The following is a 27,387-nucleotide window of genomic DNA, read 5'->3' on the forward strand; positions in this document are numbered from 1 at the left end:
TGTTCTTCCTGGCTTGCTGTTATGACACCACTTATGCCTCTTGTGACTGCCTCATGTAGTTTTTGTTAAAAATCTGTTTGAGCCACTGCACATGTCAGCTGTTTGTCTTCCATGACAGAGCATCTTGGCTTTCTTACGAGCTTGTTTCAAATCACTCTGAAGATTTGAAAAACCAACTGTAATCCATGCTTCCCCAGTACTTTAATAGGTATTTTAATAATATAAATATTTGTAAAATTTATTTCTCAACTTTATATTCTGACCCACTGATGTGTCTGTTTCTAAGTTGCAGTTATATGGTAGCTTTTTAAGCTGTAAAAATGCCTTTTACCAAGCAGAGGTGCGGGTTGCTCTTGATGACTCTCTCCTAGGTGGTTTCAGGAGATAGTTGCAGATTTATTTTTATCTCTAACATTTCTTATTGCCTCAGTTTCCTCTTACACTTTCCTTCTACTTGTTCCTTAACTCTCCTTTGACTGTTTTCTCCAAATTTCCTATCCTTTTCTATTTCCTCTTTGTGCCGTTTCTTCAAGATGTAATCTGTATATTGGCCTTTTCCCCTAAACTTAGTTTTCTTTTTTGTTAGTTTCTTTTGACTGCCTCATTGTCACATCAAATAGCCTTATCCAAATTTATATGTATCACACTGTAAATTGTAAAATGACTCCCTTCTCAGCTGAGCTGCACTGTGTGAGCAGCACCAGTCTCTGAGACACCTGGAATCCAATCCCGTGTCAGACGTGCTTTAGTGCTCGCTCTTATTTCAGGTGTTTCTTGATTCCCGCTGATGCTTCCTCAAGCGTCTCCTCTTTCTCCTTCCTCGTTCGTTTCTCCTACATAAGCCACATTCCAGATCGTGTCCCTTCACACCTACATTATTCACCCCTTTTTAGCTGACCCTTCCCTGTCCAATTTATTTGCCTATGTCTTTGCACTGCAGCCAATCAAAAGCTTTATGTTAATACTGATTTTAAACTGAGAATCTCATTCATGGATTCCCTATTCATCTAGCAACAGAGTGCCCATTATATGCCACGTAAGTTTCTCGGTGCTGGCCTGGAGAAATGAACAAAGCAGCACGTCCTGGTCCCTTCTGTCCTGGAGCTGATATTGTAGCGGTTGGTAGGACAAGGAAGGATGGGTATCCTGGAGGCTTCTGTGGGTGGGTTTATTTGATCTGAGAAAGGAAAGACAGGAGAAAATAGCTAAGAAAATTATGAAAAGCAGTTAAATGAGCAGGGGCTTTCACGCCTCCCCTGTGTTACAGATGGGGTAGTCTTCAATCACTGTGTACAGATGAGAATTCAGTCTCTAATCTCAGTAGTATCTTAGGCGTCATGGGGAGGGGAAGGGGTAAAGTATTTACAAATGGAGTTGAAGAGATTTAATATGCATGATTATTTGCTGGCTTGGCTGTTTCTTGGAGCCTATTTATGCTTATGGGACAGGAAATATGTAGCAAAATAAAACTGGCAGAAATAGGTGAAAAATTCCATTGTCTGAGTGATTTTTTTTTTCCCATTTAATCTTAATAGTATTCAGATTAGTTACTTTATAGTTTCTATTCTCTGTTCCGGAGAAGCACAGAATTTGTTTTGGCCAGTTTATTTGTGATGTTTTCCAAAAGATCTGTTTACTGAAATACTGAGCTAAGGTGGCTAGAGATTAAACTCCAAATCTTTCCTGACATCTCAGGCTTCCAAGTACTGGCCATAGGTATAAGGGGCTGGGGCTGCCGTGGCCTCTAGAGTGTGGCTAAAGCAGGCAATCAACAGAAAGAGAAGAGGAAGAAGGAACCTTAAATGAAGTCCTGTTGGCAGGAAAAGTGGGACAAAATCGCCTTGGGTTTTGTTGTGTTCTTAAAGAGATACAGTTGTTAGGAATTCCCATCTTCTTTCTTGTAAGTCTGATGTGGGCCTGTGAGAAGCTGAGAATCTGAGATGTGACTGGGTTTCTTTAATACAATAATGAACCATCATATTCTCCGTGGGAGATTGCATTAGTTGGTGATCCCCATGGTGACACAGATGTAATTAATACCTTTTCATTTTACACAAGGAAATCATTCATTCATTCACTTTTAGAAATTGTGTCCTTATCCATTCTGTCATTGGTTCTGTGTTTGAAAAAATCAGATGTTTTGTTAATGCTACAGCTTGTGTTATATGCCTTGTATAAAATTATTCTTTATGCTTCTGGTCTGTTTTAGTTAAATTTGGCTTGATACTTGGCTGTTAAGTTATAGGTGTTCAGTGATATTTATCCTTATTAAAACTGCTTTTCCTTCTGAAATTTTACAGCATTTTCAAAACCACCTTGTCACAAACTCAGAAGTCTGTAGCACTTAAGATGTTTGCTAAAGTTCTTGACATTTATACTTCCTCATGTAGTTTTTCAGATTTTTTATTAGTTGATTATTTTTTTCTTTCTCTGAGAAAGATGTAACACTTTGTATGGTGTTATGTAAAGGAGAACCCAATGAACAGATGATGATCATGTTAGACCTTTTCACTCAATAATGAAAGATAAACTTTATAGCCTATGTTATAACTGACTCCAGAGCAGGGTGCTCTATAATGTCTTCTGTGTTCCCAGAAGCATGTGATACTATTAGATTTACCTTTATTATCATTACTTTTATAGTTTGCATGATTAACTTATTAATGTCAGAAGTACTAAAGTAAGTATGATAAAACAAATGCTGTGCTTAAAATGACTGTCCACCAGTAGACACTCCTCAAGCATACACTCTGAGTAAAGCACTTTGCCAGGTGCTCAGCAAGATCCAGAAATAAATGAGACATGGCTGCTGACTTCAGGAAGCTATGTGGGAGAGCATATCCTTTATGAAATAGATCTCCCAGAGTCACCTGTGTGGCTTTGTCTTTAGGACAGGTCACCTCAGATACTGTGCCATGCATGCTTCATCACCAGTGTCCCAAAGTGGAAATTCATGCACTGTGTTGTTTTTTTTTTAATTACTGTAAATACATTTAAAGGCTATACCTAATGTTTATGATGTCTTACTTTTTAATTTCAACTTTTTTTATATATGTTAATGTAAATTCTTATGTTATTTTCTCCCTAGTTTGCTAGAAAACGGTCAGTTTGAAATTGTGACAGGTGGCTGGGTAATGCCTGATGAAGCTGGTGCACATTATTTTGCCATAATTGACCAACTAATTGAAGGACATCAGTGGCTGGAGAAGAATCTAGGTACGTATGGGTATCTTTCTCTTCCGTGTGGACTGTGCTGTGCTGTGCTTCGTCACTCAGTTGCGTCCGACTCTTTGCGACCCCATGGACTATGGCCCGCCAGGCTCCTCTGTCCATGGGGATTCTCCAGGCAAGAACACTGGAGTGGGCTGCCATGCCCCCTGCCAGGGGATCTTCCTAATCCAGGGGTTGAACCCAGGTCTCCCACGTTGCAGGCAGATTCTTTACTATCTGAGCCACCAGGGAAGCCCAAAAATACTGGAGTGGGTAGCCTGTCCCTTCTCCAGGGGGTCTTCCCGACCCAGGAATCGAATCAGGGTCTCTTGTGTTGCAGGCAGATTCTTTATCAGCTGAGCTCCCAGGTAAGCCCTGGTAGCTCATGTGGACTACTTTGGGCAGTTCATTTTGGGAGAGGTGAGATGGGGTCTTTTATTTTTTTAATAATTAATTTTTCTAGGACTGATTATTATTGAATAACTTATTTTTCATCAATTTATGTCTTTTGGATCATAAACTCTGTTATATAGGTATAATGTGGTCACTTTAAGGATCATCTACCTTGTTTCACCTATTTTATCAATTTTGTTTATTAATTTTAGTATTTTCTCCTAAAAATATCCCACTGGAATTTTAATCATGTATTAGTTAAGACCCTTGATCATAAAAGGCAAACACCTAATTGCCAGAGATGGGGCAGCGCCAGGGCAGACTGGGCCCAGAGGACTTGGACTGTGCTGCCTGGGTGCTGTCTCTTGGGCCTGCTCACTCTTGCATCTCCTCCTGGGGAGTGTGATAGCTGGAGACAGCCAGGACTCTGGTCTTCCTAGCCCAACAGGAGGAGTCTGCAATTAATACCTTACCTAACTGGCCCGCTTTGGGTTAGATGGTTATTTCCGAGTCAGTTTTTTGTGGCCATAGCTATAGGAGCTGAAATCACTGCGACCTGGTTAGTTTGATGCAAATGGTCTCAAGGAAAGAGAGATTTGAGGCAGGGTCAGCCCCACTTGAACCAGGTGAATGGGTCCTGTAAGGGGAAGAGGATCCTGAACTGGTAAAATCAGTTCATACAACTCATAAGAACATGGGACTAATTGAAATCTTTGTGATATATGATATTTGCATTGTGCATCACGGTAAATGGGGCTTCCCTGGTGGCTCAGTAGTAAAAAATCTGCCTGCCAATACAGGAGATGTGGGCTCGATCCCTGGGACAGGAAGATCCCCTGAAGTAGGAAATGGCAGCAGACTCCAGTATTCTTGCCTGGGAAATCCCATGGATAGAGGAGTCTGGCAGGCTACAGTCCATGGGCTCACAAAAGGCTTAATGACTAAAACAACGGCAAACAGCGTGTGTGTAATTATGCTCACATATTTTTCAGTACAGTTTTGTAGTTTATAGTAAATATACATTTGCAATTGAAATTATTTATATTTTATTATTTTAAAATATTTTAAAATATTCTGTTAGAAATGACACCCTCCCACCCCATTAATAGTGACTTTTTATTTTGGAATAATTTCAAATACAAGCATTCTAAGAGTACTACAAAGAACTCCCATAAAGCCCCCAATCACACTCACCAGTTATTAACATTTTGACACATTTGCTTTACTTTTTTCTCTTTCCATATTATTATTGTTGTGATTCTCGTAGAGTAAGTTGCGGATAACATACCTGTACCGAAAAGAGTTAGCATGGCAGGTCAGATGTTATCCTTAGAAAGGTCTTGCTTGCAGAGTTGTTCTTTGGTGGGTGTCTGAGGAGTTGAATTCTTCAATGATGAGTAACTCACTGTGTTTAAACTGCTTGTAAACCCAATGTAGTATATGTTAAACACTTGTTTTCCTTCTGGGAGTCGAATCGTATTATGAACTAGACAGTGAGTACCCACATGCCCAGAGCCCAGTGAAAGGCCTGGGTACAGTCTCGAGGGAGCGGTTTGGCTGGCCGCCTTTCGGTGTTGTCTGCATTCACTGGTGCAGTGGTTGACTCCGTCTGGGTAATCCGGCAGAGAGAGAGCTCTTAGAAGCCTGGGCCTGGTTCCTGTGGGCTCTGCCCTGTGTGCCGTTTGTTTCTGCTAATTTTTCTTTGTATCTTTTCACTGTAATAAATCATAGCTGTAAGTTTGACTTTATGTTGGGTGCTATAAGTTTTCTTAAATAAAGAAGTCTGGGGGTGGACTTAGGGACCCCCTACTTAGTGTCACTTTTCTTGAATACTGAGTTGGCCAAAAATTTCCTTCAGTTTTTAAGTAAAAATAAAAGACACTTTTTTTCCCCCATCAGGAACTTTATTGAACAAAGTATTCACCATTTTGTTCCACTACCTTCTGCCATTTTTCAGGCAACTTTATAATTCCGTTTTCCCAAAACTTTTTGTTTTTTTGAGCGAAGAACTGTTCCAGGTGCTTTTTTATAGTCTTCCAGGGAATTGAAACTTTTTCCATTAAGAGAATTTTGTCAAGACTCCAGTAAGTGGATTTTGTAGATTTTTTCTTTATGGATGTGTAATTTACATGTAGTGCAACATGTAAGTCGTAACTGTGGAGTTCTGACAGATGTATATACCCACATAACCCCGTTTTCATCATTCTAGAAAGTCCCCTCATTCCCTCACCCACCGAGTTTCTCCCTGCAGCCGAGTGCTCTGCGTTGCTGTCACTGCAGATCGTTTGCACTGATTTCAGGGCTGCCGCTTTGGGTCTGCCTTCGTTTGCTCAGCATAGATGTTTTCCTTGCTGTACGTGAGTGACCATCATTTTGCTGCTGTGAGATCCTCCCAGGCACAGGGCGCAGTAGTGCTTGGTGTTGTCACAGCGTTGTGTGCCGTGACTACCATCTGTGTTAGAGCCTTATCAGCATCCCCAAAAGGACTCTCTGGTTCACTGATAGTCACACCCCTTTCTGACTCCTTCCTTCTGTGTCCTGGGTTCAGGTGACCACTAGTCTCCTTAGTGGAACACGCACACACACACGCAGATTTGACTGGTCTGGACATTTCACATGAATGGCATCATACAACGTGGCCTTTTGGGACTAGCTTTTTTACCTGGCATAATGCTTTCATGGTGTATCCATAGCATGTATCAGGGGTTTATTCCTTTTTAATGACTGAATAATATCCTCTTGTATGGATATACCATATTTGTTTATCCATTGTTTTCCACCTTCAGCTAATGGGCGTTTAGATTGCCCTCCTTTTTAGCTACTCTGGGTAATGCTGCTGTGCACGTTTGTGTAAGTTTTTGTGAGGGCAAAAGTTTTCATTTTTTTGGATGTATACCTAAGAGTAGAGTTTAATGAACACATTTGAGAATATTAATTTCTTTATTGCAGCTTTGACTATAGTGAGAACACTTGTAGTGTTCTCAGTTTTGTTTGCTAAACAGTTTGGAGCAGCTTGTTTTGGACACTGTTTTTACATTTGATTTGGGGATACTTTTTAAATTAAAATAATTATTTAAATAATTTTAGTTAATAAATAATTATTTATTAATAATTATTTATTAATAAACGATTATTTAAATAATTTAAAATAACTAATTATAGTTCCCTGATGGCTCAGATGGTGAAGCATCTGCCTACAATGTGGTAGACCCAGGTTCGATCCCTGGGTTGGGAAGATCCTCTGGAGAAGGAAATAGCACCCCACTCCAGCACTCTTGCCTGGAAAATCCCATGGATGGAGGAACCTGATAGGCTACAGTCCATGGGGTTGCAAAGAGTCGGACATGACTGAGTGACTTCATTTCACTCCACTTCACTTTAAAATTATTTAGTCTTTGGTTGTTAATTTCTGTTTTTATACATTTTATTATATAAAACCGACCATTAGAAACTTTAAATTTGAGTTTTTAAGGTTATCTTTTGCCTAAAATATGCATTTTATAACTGTTCTCTCTGACTCATCTTAAGTTCTAATATTGTATTTGAAATGATCCAATTGTATTATGTTATTCATATTGCTCATGTTTTGATTTTAAGTCTATTAAATTTGCCATCACTTAAGTGGTATGTTTTACTCTTTTTAATGATTATTTCCTGTAACTTTTCTTGCTTTTACTTTTATATATTTTAACGATCTTATTCTTACATGAAAACACAAAATCTTTCCTGGTTTTATTGGCACACATGCCCTCTTTTTAAATTTTGGATTTGTCTTATATGCATTTTCCCTTAAATTTGTCACTTAACCCCCTTTTAAAAATATTTACTTACACCAAGGAAAATCCTGGCGGGATGCTGGGTTTCCCTCTAAGTCTCTGTGTAGCTTTCACCTCCTTTCATATCAGTTTTTAAAAATTCACTTTTTTCTCTGTCATTACACCCCAGGGATTCTTTAATTTGTTGCAGCTAGGTTGCTCTATCCTGTGTATCAGGTGATTTTGATCGAAAAAATCACTGGTAATGATAAAATCAGACATCACTGTAACTTTTCATGTTGGATTTTACTTTTGTTTGTAAGCTTATTCTGCCCTTGTTATTCTGGACAATATATGAAGAAGTGAAGTCGCTCAGTCGTGTCTAACTCTTTGCAATCCCATGGACTCTAGCCCACCAGGCTCCTCTGTCCATGGGATTTCCCAGGCAAGAATCCTGGAGGGGCAGCCATTCCCTTCTCCAGGGGCTCTTCCTGACCCAGGGACTGAACCCGCATCTCCTGCACTGCAGGCGAGCTCTTTACAACTGAGCGGCAAAGGAAGCCGACTCACTGGAAAAGGCCTGATCCTGGGAAAGACGGAAGGCAAAAGGGAAGGGGCAGCAGAGATGAGATGGTCAGGCAGCATCGCTGACTCGATGGGCGAGAATTTGAGCAAACTCGGGAGAGAGCGCAGGATAGAGGCTCCTGGCGCACAGCAGTCCCTCGGGTTGCAAACGACCAGGCATAACTGAGCAGCAGCATCGCATTCCTAGTGCTTGTTTACCTTGTAGCTGGAAGCGTGTACCTTGTGACCACCCTCATTCAGTTCCTTCTTGTCCCACTCCTGCCTTTGGTGACCACAGGTCTGATCTCTCTGAGTTTGCTGCTTTTGAAGTATAATTGATCTACAACATATGTCCCTGATACACAGCACTGTGACTCTGTGTTTCCATACATTTCAAATATGGAATCACATGGCTTATTTTGCAGCTGGAAGTTTGTGCCTCTTAATCTCCCTCACCTATTTCTTTCTTCTTGCCAGTCTCCTCCCTTCTGGAAACCACCTGTTTGTTCTCCGTGTCTGTGGCTCTTTTCTGTTTTGTTGTTCATGTGTTTTCTAGCTTACGTGTCAGTGACATCATACGTGGTTTGTCTTTTTCTGTCTGACTTACTTCATAGAGCAGATTGCCTCAGCCTGGTAAATGTTGTCAAAAATGTTCTTTTATGTGCCTGAATACGGTTCTGTTGTATATTTGTATGTATACATGCACATATGTATGTGTGTATATGTACATGTGTGGGTATGTATGTATGTCCACCCATCCACTTATGGACACTTAGGTTGCTTCTGTATCTTGACTACTGTAAATAATGCTGCTGTGAATGTGGGGGTCCGTGTATCTTTTCAAATTAGTGTTTTTGTTTTCTTTAGATTAATTCCCAAGTGTGGAATCGCTGGGTCATATGGTAGTTCTCTTTAATTTTTCAAGAATTTTCTGTACTGCTTACTATAGTGACTATACCAACTTACATTCCCACCAGCAGTGCAGGGGTTCTCTTTTCTCTACATATAGTTTCTTTTAACTGAAGTATGTACAGTTTTTTAGACATAATGCTCTTGTACACTTAATAGACTATGTAAACATAACTTTTATATGTACTGGGTAACATTTTATTGTGATATTCTCTTTATGGCAGTGGTCTGGAAGTAAACCCTCAATATCTCCGAGGTATGCCTATATGCAATAGGATGTGTGTAGGTTATATGAAAATATAATACCATTTTATATAAGGAACTTGACATCCAAGGATTTTGGTTTTTTCAGGCATCCTGGAAGCAATCTCCCTTGGATACCAAGGGATGACTGTAGTTAGATTCACATGCATGTTTTTTTGAACCATTTGAGAAGAAGTGGGAGACATCTTGTCCCTTCAGTGTTACTTCCTAAGAAACAGAGATGTTTGCTTAGATAAGCAGAAGATGTCAAATCAGGAGTTTTAGCAATGATGCCACAATCTAGTTCACCATATATTCAAACCTTGTCACTTGTCTTAGTAATGTTATTCAGTAAAAGCTGCTGTTTTCCCTCTCCCAGTCCAGGGTCACGTATGGCATCTAGCTGTCACGTCTTTTTGTCTCCTTAACCTGGAGCACTCCCTCAGCTGTTCTCTGGGTTTCTTAACCTTGGTATTTTTGAGGAAGTCAGACTTCTGTTGTAAAACGTCTCTCAGTTTGAGTGGTTCCCCTTATCCTTAGCTTCGGCTCACGCTGTCTGGTCTGTCTATTTTCCTGGGATGTCTCCACGGGTCTTTCCTGTGGGCTCAGTGTGTCTCATCAGGAAGTGCGCGCCGCCTCTCTGTTCCCGTGCTAGTGGCGCTGTCCGTGACCAGGCACGGCTTACATTTCTTCGCTGTTCTTTACGTTTACCCGCTTTGTGGGAGACACGTTGAGAACAGGTAAAATTCCTCATCAAACTTGAGTATTTTAGTTTTAGGATCTGTTGATGAGTTTCTAACTCCACCATTCCTTCCGTAACTTGGTTTTTAGTTGTTTAGTTGCTTTGTCTGACTCTTGGGACCCCATGGACTGTAGTCTGCCGGGCTCCTCTGTCTGTGGGATTTCCCAGCAGAGAATACTGGAGTGGGTTGCCATTTCCTTCTCCAAGGGATCTTCCTAACCCTGGGGTCAAACCCACATCTCCTGCATTAGCAGGCGGTTCTTTACTGCTGAGCCACCAGGGAAGACCTAATTATTTGTTAGCATTTTACTAAAAGGAAGAGGTTTCTTTTTTATTTTGTATTTGTGAGCTTGTGGGTTTTATTTTATTCAGCGGGTTCTAGTCCAGCGCTACTGTTCTTTATTTTGATGCCCCAGTTGTCCCACATTTGGCCAATGGAAGCCCCTTCAAGCTATCTCCCAGTTTATTTTTATAAAATATGTTTCCATGACTCTTTGGCCATTTCTTTACTTTATGCCCCAAATACTCTGTTCTAGGGTTATCTTGTACTTTCGCAGTCTCAGCCCTGAAATAAGCTGTCTCTCTGAGGTTATTATAGAGCATAGCATTCAGAGGTCAGAATCTAGGAGCAAAGTTCAGCTAATGGATGCTGAAGTGCTCCTGCATCTAGGCCTCCCTAGTGCAGTGAGCTAGGAAGTGTGCGCGTGCACACACACACACACACACACACACAGTTTGTTTAAATATATATGTATGTTTGTGTGTTTATTTGTACATTTATTCATAAGTTAGTACTGCTGTCTCCTATTTCAGCTCAGTACCATAGGCTCCATTCTACTCGCACATTTATAGGAACTGGTTTGCAGTTCCTTCTCTCAAAATATAAAACCTGGCTGCTTTACCTAACTAGTTTGCTCAGTCTTGGAATTCATGAAAGTTTCAGAATTGCTAAACCTATGCTACCACAAAAAAACCCAAAGTACTAAATAGGTTCAAGATTTCTTTATAATTTTTTGGAGGTAAATCCCATATGTGAAATGGGCAAACTTCATATGGCAACTTCTTTGAGTTTTGACATATACTGTTGGTTCTCTGACAGTTCAACTTTTCCTTTTCAGTCTGCTTTGCTGGCTTAATCTTCAGTGTTCTGCAGCGTTCTCTCTGTTTTCTTTTCTGTTTTTCTCTGTGAACACCTTGCATGGTAATCTTTACAGCTATAATCAGGATCAAGATTAACTCATTTGTGTAATCCTAAGCCAATGTAATCCTTTCTTCAGTTCAGTTCAGTTCAGTCGCTCAGTCGTGTCTGACTCTTTGTGACCCCATGAATCGCAGCACACCAGGCCTCCCTGTCCATCACCAACTCCCGGAGTTCACTCAGACTCACATCCATCGAGTCGGTGATGCCATCCAGCCATCTCATTCTCTGTCGTCCCCTTCTCCTCCTGCCCCCAATCCCTCCCAGCATCAGAGTCTTTTCTCCAACACCCCAGTTCAAAAGCATGAATTCTTCGGCACGCAGCTTTCTTCACAGTCCAACTTTCACATCCATACATGACCACTGGAAAAACCATAGCGTTGACTAGACGGACCTTTGTTGGCAAAGTAATGTCTCTGCATTTCAATATGCTATCTAGGTTGGTCATAACTTTTCTTCCAAGGAGTAAGCGTCTTTTAATTTCATGGCTACAGTCACCAACTGCAGTGATTTTGGAGCCCCCAAAAAATAAAGTCTGACACTGTTTCCACTGTTTCCTCATCTATTTCCCAGGAAATGATGGGACCAGATGCCATGATCTTCGTTTTCTGAATGTTGAGCTTTAAGCCAACTTTTTCACTCTCCTCTTTCACTTTCATCAAGAGGCTTTTGAGTTCCTCCTCACTTTCTGCCATAAAGGTGGTGTCATCTGCATATCTGAGGTTATTGATATTTCTCCTGGCAATCTTGATTCCAGCTTGTGCTTCTTCCAGCCCAGCGTTTCTCATGATGTACTCTGCATAGACGTTAAATAGGCAGGGTGACAATATACAGCCTTGATGTACTCCTTTTCCTGTTTGGAACCAGTCTGTGTATGGAAAGTGCTAAATAGATGTTTGAGTGAAAAAAATGCACAGTTAGATTACTTATGTCTATGTATATGTAGCATATAGAAGCCTTCTTTAAGAATCCTGAATAAATATTTGCATACTGCCCAATGAATAATCTTATTTCATTAATTCTAACCTGTGTGTTTATTATGTTGGTTTTTCATGTTATCCTCTGTGAAATTGAGGTGTATCTTTAGTTCTTTACCAGAATTGGTGTGAGTCAGGTGTGAAAAATTCTTTTGATTCCTTCTTGATAGCAAGTACCAGCATCAGAATGTCTTAAGATTTATAAGGACATAACAGCATAGTTATTTTGGCCAGTTCTGCTACTGTGTTATATGATGATTTAGCACTGTTGTACGGTATAAAAGAGAGCCTAAAATCCCTTAATGTTGGGATTGGAGAGTACAAGTTGAAATGACTTGGATTAGTTTTCTGTGTTGTATAAGAGCGAGTTGCAGGCTTTTGCAGCTCCACAGAAGAGAGGACTGTTAGCTCCTAGAGGGCAGTGGCTTGGTCCTGTGTGTTTCTCGGGCTCCACTGACTGCAGCAGCTTTCCAATATCTATCAGATGACAGAGTGCTCACTTTAGCTCCAGCCGATTCACTTCCAGTGTGAGTCACCCTGCCTGGGAGGACGGCCGGGGCAGAGTCCTCCTTCTCTCGGGGGTCTTGCAGGGAGTCTCACTAAGGGTGCTCTGGGCAGCCCTTTATCTTGGAATCCAGAAGACCAGGGAGCTCGGGTGGGTCTGAATGTGTTGTGACTTTTTCTTTTTCATTTATCAATTAAAAAAATAACACTTATTCTCTTTATCAACAGGAGTGAAACCTCGGTCTGGTTGGGCTATCGACCCATTTGGACATTCACCAACAATGGCGTATCTTCTAAAACGTGCTGGATTTTCTCACATGCTTATTCAGAGAGTTCATTATGCAGTTAAAAAACACTTTGCATTGCATAAAACACTGGAGTTTTTTTGGAGACAAAATTGGGGTATGTAGGGTTAGATGAAAGTAGATCTTACTTGACCTAGATATTATTTCACAGGGGTTATGACCTCTTGCTGTTATGGGTTTTATTCAACGTGTCTTTCTTGAGAATCAGGTTGCTTAAAGATACACATAATTATTTTTTCAATATAATTGTGTCAGGAGTCTTTTAAGCATTGGTAAAAATATTAATCTATAGAACATGGTAGATTCTTTTAAGCCTAAAGGAAGTAAACAAAATAAGAAATTAGTCTTTTGCAACTAATGCTTTCATTTGATTCTATTTTAAAATGTACCCATTTTACCACAAAGTTGATCGCATTAGAACTGATGTTTGTTTAGTCACTAAGTCATGTCTGACTTTTTTGCGAACCCAGGGACTGTGGCTCTTTGGACTCCTCTGTCTGTGGAATTTTCCAGGCAAGAGTCCTGGTGTGCATTGCCATTTCCTTCTCCAGGGGATCTTCCCGACCCAGGGATGGAACCCGGGGCTCTGCTGTGTCTCCTGCATAGCCAGCTGACCCTTTACCACTGAGTTCCTGGGGAATCCCCGCCAGTGTTCCTTCCTTCTGCCTCCTGTCTCTGTAGCTAGTTGGAATTGCCTTTTAAAACCTTCCTCTTGCCCTCCTGGAACAGCTGTCCTGTTTCCTTTGTCACTTGTTTTCACACTCTTCTTGGTACCCCGGGGATCCACGGATGCACGCCTCCAGGGGATCCACGGATGCACGCCTCCAGCTCTGCGCTGGAGGAGGGGTGGCAAGGTTCAGCCCTCCTGAGGGGCCTCTGCCTTTCCTACCCCCAGGCCATTGTCTGCTTACATATTTTTACTTAGTGAGTCCTTATTATGGGACATGCATTGTGTTACATGCTTTATATTCACTCTCTCATTGAACCTTTGTAATTATTGCCAAGTTGGGTTCTATTATTATAGGACCTCTTAAATGGTGAAAAGGTGAGGCCCTTTGCCAAATCTCATACAGGTGCTAGGTACAAAGCCTGGATCTAAACCCAGTTCTGTGCTCTTCCGAGGCCTAGGCCCCCTGACCTCTAGCATCTGCTGCCAGCTGTATCAAGTTGTCAGTAAAATGTCATCTGAAAAAGGATTTCATTATTAAGACTGTTCAGCCATCACTGCATTACATCATACTTGTTCTTTGGGTAATCTAGACCCTCATTAAGTGTTTCAGCAGCATCATTTGTAAATTTAGACAGTATCTTTCTCATGGGCACTGTTGTTTTTTCAAAAGGAAACAAATTAACTGTATAACTTATTATCCTGGAAAACTGAACCTGTAGGGCAAACAAGAGCTTCTGGGGGGTTGCATCCTATATAATTTTATCAGATGCTTAGGAGCATATTAATTTTTGTTGAAAAGGGATCATTTATTTGAGGAAGCCCTACTTAAATTATTGCTTACATTCAAATTGCTTATAAATATCAGTTGGCATAAAATCAATACTTTTATGCACTTAATACTATGCTAAGAAGAAATATAGAAAACATTGTTGCCTGTAAAATTATAGTCTTAATTGGATAAAAGACTAACACCACCAAATGCAGCAGGTGAATTGAAATGTGTAAATGTGCTGCTGAACAGTATGGTGGACCTACCTGCTGTCTTTGGACATGTTGCTTGGAAATGATGTTTTGGAATTAAGGTGAGCTTCTTTGTTTGTTCTGGTTGTTAATGAAGCAGTTGTTTTCAAATTTTTTAAATGTATATGGTGCTTGTTTCTTTTTTCTTGTTGTCTGTCTGTATTATAAAAGCAATACATTGCTGAGAATTGGAGATCTGTATGTAGAGAGGAAGAGATATTTACAGGTCAGAATTAAACAAAAAATAGCCATTTTTTAACTCTTATTAAAGCCCTCCAATCTTACTTTGTGGGAGGCATCTTACCTCTCAAGGGCAATGATGCCAGCACATACTGGCATTGAGGTTTCAATTAAAAACAATTCTGTGTCGGGAAGCAGTACTCGTTTTCTGTATCTTTATTGTTTGCTTTGTTTTGATTCTTCTCTTTGGTTTTGAAAATTATTTTTACTTTTTCTCTGCCTCCAAGGAGAACAGTCAGACTGGCCCTTCACTGGTAAGGGGCCCTCTACAAACTCTGCTGCGGAGAAGGCAATGGCATGCCACTCCAATACTCTTGCCTGGAGAATCCCATGGACGGAGGAGCCTGGTGGGCTGCAGTCCATGGGGTTGCTGGGAGTCGGACACGACTGAGCGACTTCACTTTCACTTTTCACTTTCATGCATTGGAGAAGGAAATGGCAACCCACTCCAGTGTCCTTGCCTGGAGAATCCCAGGGACGGGGGAGCCTGGTGGGCTGCCGTCTATGGGGTCGCACAGGGTCGGACATGACTGAAGTGACTTAGCAGCAGCAGCAGCACAAACTCTGCTGAGTGCGCTTATTTCTTGTCACTGAAGACGAGTATTTCCCCAGTATTTTCACAGGCCCTTCCCTCTCCGTCTCTTATTCTCCCAGTCCCCTGTTCTGCTGCCTTCGTGTCTTCTTCACACCTGGTCTCCGCAGCTAATGGTCCCTCTCAGAGTCCCTGCTCCCCAAGGCAGACGCAGATGTGGCAGGCGCTGGCAGCCAGGGGTGGCCGTAACTTTGGATGAGCTGGCTGTAACTTCTGCTCATTTATATCCTTCCAGGTCAGCAGATGCTGCTTTAGGATGGGACCTTTCTGTTTCAGTTAAGTTTGGACAGAAGATGCAGGCAGACACTGAGATACAAGTGTCGTCCTTCTGGCTGGTGGCCGTTGAATGCTGCTGGGGTGTGTGTATTAGTAGTTAGAGGGGTTGTTGCTTTAGGATGGAACTTGCACTGTGTATGTGTAAAGCGGTGGCGTTTTGAAAGTTTGGGGATGAAATCTGTAAATTTACACAGGTCTCTCTATTGCTGTTTGTTGTAGATCTGGGATCTGTCACAGACATTTTTTGCCATATGATGCCCTTCTACAGCTACGACATCCCCCACACTTGTGGGCCTGATCCTAAAATATGCTGCCAGTTTGATTTTAAACGGCTTCCTGGAGGCAGATACGGTTGTCCCTGGGGAGTCCCCCCAGAAACAATATATCCTGGAAATCTCCAGAACAGGTATGAAAATATGCATTTTATAAGTCAGCATCTTGAACAAGTAAGTATTAGTGGCTTGTTGCTGAAGAGTTATATAAATGGTCTTTGGTAGCCAATATTATCCTTACTCAAAGCATTCATTCAAACGAGATTTAAAGCAGCTGAAAAATGCCAAAGCCTTGTCTGTCTGCCTTCTGTGTTACAACTTAATGGAAAGTGAACAACAGTAGATCAATGTACGGTGGATAACCTGTTATACACTGTTACTATGCTCTCCTTTGCCTTTATTATAAAAGCCTCCTACTGTGTTTGATTGATTTCATATACTTTTGTTGATAATAAAACTTATGGTCTCTATGGTATAAATTGGTAAGAGAAGCAACCCAATTGCAAAAACATGTTTATTGAAATGGATCACATAAAGAGCATAATTATCTGTTCCCTTAATAACAATCAGTAATAGTGAACACTGCCCAGCTCTGATGAATACATGTCTTTGCATCTTTCTGAAGTTTTTGACTTACCGAAAACTTTAATTAGGAATATTTATTCTTAAGAATTGTTAACTAAAAATCAGGAAATGAATTACTTGTTTTTTCTTAGAAGAAAACTGTCCTAAAGATGGAAGCATCTCATTAAATCAAGCTACCTATACTTCTAATTCTGGTGCTTTTAAAAGTTTAATTTCTTCACTGTAAAATTAATGGTATGTAATACACTAAAATAAAACACTGTGTTGTAATATAAGACACTCAACTCTGCTAGAAAAATAATATAGCCTTTTAAATAAAGTAAGATTGTTGCTCTGTGCTCAATAAAATCTATTTTTAAAAAAGTGTGTGTGAGGATGAAGGTATGATTTGGGTCTCCTTGCACTGATTGAGCCCTTGTGGCGATAAAGGAGATATTGCAGTGTGAGCCTCTCACTGTGGCAGACATAAAAGTATCTCAGCATGGCCATCTTCTTAAAGTTGTGGATCCTTTATGTATATCAAAATCTGGCTTTTATAGTTGTTTTGAGAAAAAGTGTCCCAAGATTTGGGATCTGTTTGGTTTCTTTTTTGGCTCTTGGAGCAGTGTAGAACCTGAACAGCCTGCTAGGGCCAGGCTGCTTCGACATAAGCGGGTAATTCAGTACAGTTGTCGCAGAGGTGCAGCGGGAAGGTGGTGGTGGCTTGGTCAGGGTCGGGGGATCCTTGCCTGCCTTCTTGGGAGAACACTTAGCTGTTTGCCGCTAAGTGGGGTTTGCACGCCTCTTCTTACTCCAGTGGTCAGGGGCTCCGGGAGACTTCTTGCAGGCTAGCTCAGGGAATCCCCGAGCACCCACAGATGGTGCGAGGCCCCTCTTTTTCTTTCTCGGGTGCTGCTGAGAGTGCCTGAGAGCCATTCTGCGCAATCCTGTTGATGGTCCTGGAACCCTTCAAAGACTACCGCCCCCCCTCCCCAACCCCCCTCAGAACACACCTTGTGTTCAGTCAGTTCCAGTGATTCTGAAAGGGGCTTCCAGGCACCAGGGACATACAGATGAATGAATCTGTATAATGCTTACATAGATTTTTGTTGTTGTTTAGCTTATAAGTCTTGAAGTCTTGGTTCTGCTGGTTATTTCCCATGCAGATGTCACCTTCCTTGTGATGTTCAGAGATCAAGCATGGGCATTCCAGTTTAATGGCACTGGGTTTTTTAACACCCTAAAGAAAATGATTTTTAACTATCATGTACAGGTGATACATTCAGTATGCTTAGTTTATCAGGTTTCTCTACTTTGAAGACAAAGAAACTCCATTCTTTATCAAGTTTGGTTTAGATCTAGTACCATATAATTTGGGCTTCTCTGGTGGCTCACATGGTAAAGAATCTGCCTGCAATGCAGGAGACTGGAGTTCAATCCTTAGGTCAGGAAGATCCCATGGAGAGGGGAATGGCTAACTACTCCAGTGTTCTTGCCTGGAGAATTCCATGGACAGAGGAACCTGGTGGGCTACAGTCCATGGGGTCACAGAGAGTTGGACACGGCTGGGCAGCCGATACTCACTCACCGTGTGTTTTACATATGGTAATGGTTTACATGTCAGGTGATGTGACGTCTGTTCCAGTCAAGTTGCCCTTTCCTCCCTGGTAGGATAAGTGCAGAGTGATTGCAGCCGCACACCTGTGCCTGTGATGTGGCCAAGGCACCTGTCACAGGTTGCCATGTGTAGCGAGTGTCCACTCCCTACCAGCTTGGCAGTGTGGCCCCTTGGCTTTCCCAGCACTGACACTTCCTGAGCAACAGCCTGGGAGTCGGGATGGGTGCTGTGTAGAAAAGGCACTTCATCAGAGTCTGTGCTTGCTTTCCTCTTCCGTGTTTCACACATATACATGCAGAGCATGGTGTATCTAGTAGTGAGCCTTGGGATGCGTTTTTGTGCTGATTGCCTGAAGGATCTAGCTGGATGCTCATTTATACTTTATCTTTTGTCTGTGATTCATGTACGTATTTTTCCTCTTGTTTCCTTAGGTCTTAGACATCTTCCTATGTGATTAATCTCATTGTATGTGTGCTTTATAATTATAAGTAATAATTTAAAATTGTTTTTTGGGAAATATGGAATATTAGTAAATTACTAGTAAAAATTAAGTTCTATATTGAATGGTAATCTCAGGAAACTAGGTATTATATGTTAAGTAAGAATATTATGGTTATATTTTACTCACCAAGTTATTAAATTTTTGCTAATTTAATATTTGCAGAACAATTTCAGAGACCATCAATATAAAAAGAGCATATGAGATTCTAAATTTAGTTCAGTGTTTTTTCATAGTTTCTGTAAAATGCCTCCTTCCATCGTTGATGTTCTTTGAGATTTCTTCATAAATTTTTATATCGTGAATTAGAATCTACTTCTGGATAATCCTTGAAGTGAAAATTGGAATACTGAATAAAAAACCGTGTTTGTCATCTATCACTGTTTTTAAACTTTGGCACTAGACACATGGAGAACTCCTCAGGGTTAATCTGCTTGTTTAATTTCACTTTCAGAAGCTCTTCCTCTTACTTTGTGTTCCCAGGCTTTCTCAAACGGGGCCCCCATTCAGCGTTTCCCAAAAGGTTTTCTAGACAGTGTAAGTAAATGAAATACAGAAGCCTATCAGCACGTTGTATTTAGCTGTCCTTTTGAGTCATGGGTTAGGACCCAGAGAGAGAGAAACCAGAATAGCTCATGCAGTTCCTTAGCTGTATCTGTTGATCAGTATGAAGGACACTGTGACAGACACTCAGATTATTGATGGAAGAAGTTGACTGAGTTGGTTTTCTTCCTTTAGAAAAGGAAATATGGTTCTATAATTGGCTTCATTCAAAATAATTTTATGTTTAATTAGGCAATTTTATTTTTTTTAATTAGGCAATTTTAGATTAAGTTAGAGAAAGGGATATTAAGTCAAAGCAAGTCAGAGTTCATGTAGATGAGAAATCTATCTTCTTGGACTGAATTATTTTATGGCACAGGCTATCTGGCAGTCAGTGTCTGTGGCTGACCTTTGGAGGGCACTGATGCCCTCAGGAATTTATGCCAAAGCTGTCATAAGCCTTTATTTCTCTAAGGATATTCCATGGAAAAGCTATGGGGTTTTCCCTCTGATAAGAATTTATCAATATTTTAGAGGGATAGGAAAAATTAGTGCAGTAGTTAGAATAATCTGTCTCGTAAATCGTGAGAACACAGGCAGAATGCGTGATGCTGTGTCACTGCAGCGCGCTTCGTGCGAGTGCTCCCGCTGTGTTAGTGGTGCTCCTTCTCCTTCTGCAGGGCCGAGATGCTCCTGGACCAGTACCGAAAGAAGTCAGAGCTCTTCCGTACCACAGTGGTCCTGGCCCCGCTGGGAGACGATTTCCGCTACACCGAACGCACCGAATGGGATCACCAGTTCAAGAATTACCAGCTGCTTTTTGATTATATGAACTCTCATTCTCAGTATAATGTTAAGGTAATGAGAAATGCTTTATCATGATGCCATATTGGAAGGTGAACCTTCATTATTAAAGGAGGCTGAAACACAACAGCCTTAGTTCCTTCGTCCCACATCCTAGTATTTCTTAGAATATGTAGTTCTTCTGTAAAAGTGTGATTCATGAAGGGGTAAATTATCTTACATTACCGTTCCATTTCTAGAGTTATCCCTTTCTTACCACTCATTGAGGATTAAAGAGGCATTGCTTTGTGTGGTTGAAAACACGTACCTACTAAGTTGTGATGTTCGTTTTCCAGTGATGTCCTGTTTTCCTACTAGCACTGAAAGTTTGCTGTTTCTCTCAATCGCTTCCTGTGATTTAGCAGTGTGACTGGCAGATGCAGACGCATATGTCAAGAATTTTGCAAACAAATGTCTTGTGTCAGAGACTACACTTGCATTTTTCTTAGATGAGAAGTCTTCTAAAATTAATCATTCATCTGTCATTCTTTCTCTTTTTCTCCCCCTCTGGAAAATTTAAAGTGTACCCTGAAGTTTTGAGAATAGCATAAATTTCTCCCTGCTTCCCAGTACCCATGATTCACCTATAGCACCCATCAGCTCAAGGTCACCCTTGTTTCTGCTGTGCTCCACTGTCGTCTCACTCCTCTAGAATTTTGGAGCAAATCTCAGAGGGCATGGATTTTTGTCTATAACCATTTCATTATGTATCTAAATGATAAGCACACTGTGGAAAAATATGATCGTAATACCATTATCCCATCTGAAAGATTAACAGTAATGTCATATACCCAGACACATTCCAATGTACTCATCTCATCAAAGCGTTTTACAGATGGGTTGTGTGAGTGAGGACTTGAGCACGAGTCGTGTGGACCCTGTGTGAGAGGCTGCTCACCCCGCACTGTACTGTGTGCACATCCAGAGCTGTTAGATGTACCACACTGAGAATACAGTAGAGAGGAAGTGGGCTTACCTGTGGGAAGTGAATTCAAGCTTATTAAGGAAAAGCACATAATACTGAATAGATGAATAAGCTTCAATAAAACATCACGGTGATTCGAGATACTTAAAACCGAATTTCAGCCATGTCATAAACCTTGAGTATGGACCTGTGTGTAGGTCTTCTCTGTGCTTCCCTCCAAGAGGAAGTGCACACAGGGACCGTTGATCGGAGGGGCGCGTGCATACGTCTCGAAAGACACCTTCCTGGGGAATGGTTCTGAGGTCTGCAGAAGGAGCCACTGCATGACTCTGAAGAATTTAATCCTGTCTTTAATATTTTACCTGTTTCCTCCTTTGCCCCCTAGAAAAATCTTTAAAGTAATTTGAAAAGTTAATGTATCATGTACATAGGAGTGCATAGGCCATTAAGTACACAGAGAATATTTTCAATTTTTAAAACACCCATGTAATATTAAAAAGGATATATATATATGTATAACTGAGTCACTTTGCTGTATAGCAGAGATTGGCATAACATTGTAAACCAAATATACTTTGTTTGAAAGAAGAAAAAATCAACATGTAACCCCTATCCAATATGTAGAACATTTCTAGCCTTCCAAGTCTTGACCAGTTCCTACAAGAGTAACCATTGTTTTCATTTGTATTTTTTAATTGGAGGATAGTTGCTTCACAGTTTTATGCTGGTTTCTGCCGTCTGTCAACGTGAGTTAGCCGTGGGTGTGTGTCTGTCCCCTCTTGCTGAACCCCACTCCCACCTCCTGCCCCACTCCGCTCTTCTGGGTTGTATCTTTGTGATTGGTGTTGCCTGTTTTTGAATTTTATGAGAAGGGACTCTTAAATATGTGTTATTTTGTGTCTCAATTTTTTTTTTTTTTGGCTGCACATTATGTTTTTGAAATTCATCTACTGTTACGGGTTACATGTGGCATGTATCATGTGATATTGATGAGCATACCACCATTTATCCATTCTGTTGTTGGTGGACACTTGGATTGTTTTCAGCTTTGGTTAATGACAGGTAACACTGCATTGACCGTTTTGTGCAGTGTGTGTGTATGAGTTTATGGGGTATAAAATGGAGTGGAGTTTGGGGTTATTGGGTATGCACATGTTCAACTTCAGTAGATATTGTCAAATAAAATTCCAAAGTAGACCCACTGGATGTCACATCCTCTGACAGTTTCAGTGGTTCCTCTTCCTTACTCAGGCTCATCTTATCAGAGCTTTTTTCTCCTTTTATGATGGATGTGATGGTTTTATTTTGTATTTCCAGTAGTTAATGAGGCTGACTCTCTTCTCATAAGTTTATTGCCATTTGGGTATCCTCTTTTGAGCAGTGCTAAGTCTTTTGATGATTATTTTATTAGATTGGGTCGTCTGTCTTTTTCCTAACCATTTATATTTCTCTTATGTATTTTGGATTGAGTCTTTTTTCAGATTAAAGTTATGCAAATGTTATCTCCCTCTATGTAGCCTCTGTTTTCTCTCTCTTAATGCTATCTTTTGAGGAACAGAAATTCTTAATTTTAATAGAATCTTATGGTTAGTGCTTGTTATGTTTTGCTTAAAAACTTTTGTTTACCCACGGTCGTGAAAATCTATTCTTTATGAAGCTGTACTCTAGAAGTGCTGTTGTTCTACCTTCAACATGTAGGTCTGTTTACAGTATGTCGGAAATCAGTCAGTTCAGTTCAGTCACTCAGTCGTGTCCGACTCTGCGACCCCATGAACCGCAGCACGCCAGGCCTCCCTGTCCATCACCAACTCTCAGAGCTTACTCAAACTGTCCACCCAGTCAGTGATGCCATCCAACCATCTCATCCTCCTCGTCCCCTTCTCTTCCTGCCCTCAATCTTTTCCAGCATCGGGGTCTTTTCAAATGAGTCAGCTCTTCACATGAGATGGCCAAAGTATTGGAGTTTTAGCCTCAACATCAGTCCATTCAGTGAATATTCAGGGCTGATTTCCTTTAGGATGGACTGGTTGGATCTCCTTGCAGTCCAAAGGACTCTCAAGTGTCTTCTCCAACACCACAGTTCAAAAGCATCAATTCTTTGGCACTCAGCTTTCTTTATAGTCCACCTCTCACATTTCATACATGAGCACTGGAAAAACCATAGCCTTGACTAGATGGACCTTTGTTGGCAAAGTAATGTCTCTGCTTTTTAATAATGTTTGGAATAGATTGTTATATATTGTCTGAGGGGAGGGATCAAGATACTTTTTGCCCGTGTGAGTATCAAGCACCATTTATTGAAAAGACCATAGTTTGCCCATTTCTATGCAGTGTCATCTCTATTATTAATCATGAGTGGAGATGGATTTATGTGTGGGTCTGTGTCTAGACTTTCTACTCACTTTTGTCTATTTAACTAGTTTCATACTTTGAGCTTCATAGTAGATCTTACTATCTGATAGTGAGTCTTCTAGTTCTGTTCTTCTCTTCAGCACTCTGCCTTCTTTATGGTCCAACCCTCACTTCCGTACATTGACTATTGGAAAAACTGTAGCTTTGACTATATGGACCTTGGTCAGCAGAGTATTACCTCTGCTTTTTAATATGCTGTCTAGGTTTGTAATAGCTTTTCTTCCAAGGAGCAAGCGTCTTTTAGTTTCATGGCTGCAGTCACTGTCTGCAGTGACTTTGGAACCCAAGAAAATGAAGTCTTTTACTCTTTCCATTTTTTCCCCTTCTGTTTGCCTTGAAGATGGGACGGGATGCCATGACCTTCATTTTTTGAATGTTGAGTTTTAAGGCAGCTTTTTCACTCTCCTCTTTCACCTTCATCAAGAAGCTCTTTAGTTGATCTTCACTTTCTGCTGTAAGGGTGGTGTCATCTGCATATCTGAGGTTATTGATTTCCTTTATTTCAAGAATTTTTGTCCTTCAAATCCTGGCTGCTTTGAGGGCCCTTAGATATCTTCAAACATTTTTTTCTGTGTATTAAAACTTGTTTGTCTAGTTGTATCTGTTCTCTGTGAGATGTTTAAAGTTGCTTAATCAAGCTGAAAGTGTTAAGCTTATTTTCTTCTAATGAAGGACAAACAAAAATAAGCAATTGGATTTAGGTGACTGAGAAACTGACGTTGGACTAGCCCAGTCAGCCAGTTTGCCATTGATCACGACTTATTTAGCAATCTATATAACCTTTCTTTTTATGTCATCCTGGTAGAGGAGTTTAATGTTACATTTAAGATTAAGGTTATGTTTAAGATTATTTGTTGCTTTTTAGTGTAAAACATTTAAATATTTTTGTTCAGTTATTTTTTGGTATCCCAAATACTTTATTTGAGCTACCAAGAGACTATAGAAAAATTTACTTTAAATTATTTTTTTTTTTGAAACTACTCTAGCATTGCAAGAGGATTATATTTCAGTCCTTTAAGTTTGTAAGAAAGCTCATCAGGTCACTTACATCAACTTTGCTCTGGGATTTTGCCAAGAAGAAAATATTTTCATTCTGGGTAGTACCAAAAATTAACTGAAATATTTTTAAAAGGGTGTACTCTCTTTTTGATATTAACTTTCTAGCATGTCACAGATCCCTAAAATTTGAAACTGAAAGTGATTTTTGTTATCTAATAGTAATCCCTTATTACACAGATGAGGAAGTGAAAGTAAAAGTGCCTCAGTTGTGTTTGACTCTTTGTGACCCCATGGACTATACAATTCACAGAATTCTCCAGGCCAGAATCTGGAGTGGGTAGCCTTTCCCTTCACCAGGGGATCTTCCCAACCCAGGGATTGAACCAAGGTCCTGCATTGCAGGCGGATTCTTTACCACCTGAGCTATCAGGGAAGCCCCATATGGATGAGGAAAGTGAGACTCAAAAATACCTATATCAATGACTGTTTTGCCACTGTTACTACGTATCCTTCTCTGATCTCATCTGTACCTATTGGGTCTGTAGTTAATGCTGTGTCCTGGTATTTGTGACCCTCATTTCTTGTATGTCCACACATAATCTACTTCCTAGTAAGTGTATTCTACTTCCTAGTAATGAGATTGGGGAGTAATACTTAATATTAAATAAACTAAAGTATATTGAGAGATTGATTTGCTATTAACTCTCTAAAGTGCTTTACTTTTTAATTTGTTTATAATTTTATTGAAATATGATTGATATATATCACTGTTTATGTTTAAGGTGTATATTAATAGCATAATGTTTTGACTTACCTATACTATGGAATGATTACCACAATAAGTTTAGTTGGCAGCCATCATCTTGTATCAGATCAGATCAGATCAGTCGCTCAGTCGTGTCCGACTCTTTGCGACCCCCATGAATCGCAGCACGCCAGGCCTCCCTGTCCATCACCAACTCCCTGAGTTCACTGAGACTCACGTCCATCGAGTCAGTGATGCCATCCAGCCATCTCGTCCTCTGTCGTCCCCTTCTCCTCCTGCCCCCAATCCCTCCCAGCATCAGAGTCTTTTCCAATGAGTCAACTCTTCGCATGAGGTGGCCAAAGTACTGGAGTTTCAGCTTCAGCATCATTCCTTCCAAAGAAATCCCAGGGCTGATCTCCTTGCAGTCCAAGGGACTCTCAAGAGTCTTCTCTAACACCACAGTTCAAAAGCATCAATTCTACGGCGCTCAGCCTTCTTCACAGTCCAAATCTCACATCCATACATGACCACAGGAAAAACCATAGCCTTGACTAGACGAACCTTTGTTGGCAAAGTAACATCTCTGCTTTTGAATATGCTATCTAGGTTGGTCATAACTTTCCTTCCAAGGAGTAAGCGTCTTTTAATTTCATGGCTGCAGTCACCATCTGTAGTGATTTTGGAGCCCGGAAAAATAAAGTCTGACACTGTTTCCACTGTTTCCCCATCTATTTCCCATGAAGTGGTGGGACCAGATGCCATGATCTTCGTTTTCTGAATGTTGAGCTTTAAGCCAACTTTTTCACTCTCCTCTTTCACTTTCATCAAGAGGCTTTTTAGTTCCTCTTCACTTTCTGCCATAAGGGTGGTGTCATCTGTGTATCTGAGGTTATTGATATTTCTCCCAGCAATCTTGATTCCAGCTTGTGTTTCTTCCAGTCCAGCGTTTCTCATGATGTACTCTGGATTTAAGTTAAATAAACAGGGTGACAGTATACAGCCTTGATGAACTCCTTTTCCTATTTGGAACCATTCTGTTGTTCCATGTCCAGTTCTAACTGTTGCTTCCTGACCTGCATACAAATTTCTCAAGAGGCAGATCAGGTGGTCTGGTATTCCCATCTCTTTCAGAATTTTCCACAGTTTATTGTGATTCACAGAGTCAAGGGCTTTGGCATAGTCAATGAAGCAGAAATAGATGTTTTTCTGGAATTCTCTTGCTTTTTCCATGATCCAGCAGATGTTGGCAATTTGATCTCTGGTTCCTCTGCCTTTTCTAAAACCAGCTTGAACATCAGGAAGTTCACGGTTCACATATTGCTGAAGCCTGGCTTGGAGAATTTTGAGCATTACTTTACTAGCGTGTGAGATGAGTGCAATTGTGCGGTAGTTTGAGCATTCTTTGGCATTGCCTTTCTTTGGGATTGGAATGAAAACTGACCTTTTCCAGTCCTGTGGCCACGGCTGAGTTTTCCAAATTTGCTGGCATATTGAGCACAGCACTTTCCCAGCATCATCTTTCAGGATTTGGAATAGCTCAACTGGAATTCCATCACCTCCACTAGCTTTGTTCGTAGTGATGCTTTCTAAGGCCCACTTGACTTCACATTCCAGGATGTCTGGCTCTAGGTGAGTGATCACACCATCGTGATTATCTGGGTCATGAAGATCTTTTTTGTACAGTTCTTCTGTGTATTCTTGCCATCTCTTCTTAATATCTTCTGCTTCTGTTAGGTCTATACCATTTCTGTCCTTTATTGAGCTCATCTTTGCATGAAATATTCCTTTGCTATCTCTGATTTTCTTGAAGAGATCCCTAGTCTTTCCCATTCTGTTGTTTTCCTCTATTTCTTTGCACTGATCGCTGAAGAAGGCTTTCTTCTCTCTTCTTGGTATTCTTTGGAACTCTGCATTCAGATGTTTGTATCTTTCCTTTTCTCCTTTGCCTTTAGCTTCTCTTCTTTTCACAGCTATTTGTAAGGCCTCCCCAGACAGCCATTTTGCTTTTTTGCATTTCTTTTCTTGTATAGATACAATTAAATAAAAAGAAAGAATTTTTCCTTGCAATGAGAACTGTTAGGATCTGCTCTCTTCACAGCGTTCATACATTTCGTTCAGCAGCGTTAACTGTAGATGTCATGCTGTGTGTATTACAGTCCTGGCACTTACTTCTCTTAGAACTGGAGTTTGTACCTTTCGGCCACCTTTGGCCAGCTTCCTTCCCTGCCCCTACCTCTACTCTCTTTTTCTGAGCTGTTCATTTTTTGTTATATTTCACATGTAAGTGAGGTCATACAGTATTTTTCCTTCTCTTTATCTACTTGGCATAATGTCCTCTAGTACAGTGCTTTGCTTTAACAGTTATT

General features: G+C 40.6%; 1 protein-coding gene across 2 annotated transcripts in view; it reads left to right on the plus strand.

The window, feature by feature from the left end:
* MAN2A1 (mannosidase alpha class 2A member 1) overlaps positions 1-27,387 on the plus strand; it is a 210,749-nt gene that overhangs the window by 82,283 nt on the left and 101,079 nt on the right. For both annotated transcript variants that reach the window (NM_001205886.3, XM_059888188.1), the window contains exons 5-8: positions 3,089-3,216; positions 12,724-12,897; positions 15,818-16,004; positions 19,775-19,952. In NM_001205886.3, coding sequence (NP_001192815.2) covers positions 3,089-3,216; positions 12,724-12,897; positions 15,818-16,004; positions 19,775-19,952 — 667 coding nt within the window. The remainder of the gene's footprint in view (positions 1-3,088; positions 3,217-12,723; positions 12,898-15,817; positions 16,005-19,774; positions 19,953-27,387) is intronic.

Source organism: Bos taurus, chromosome 7 (assembly GCF_002263795.3).
Source record: "Bos taurus isolate L1 Dominette 01449 registration number 42190680 breed Hereford chromosome 7, ARS-UCD2.0, whole genome shotgun sequence".
Taxonomy (NCBI): Eukaryota; Metazoa; Chordata; class Mammalia; order Artiodactyla; family Bovidae; genus Bos; species Bos taurus.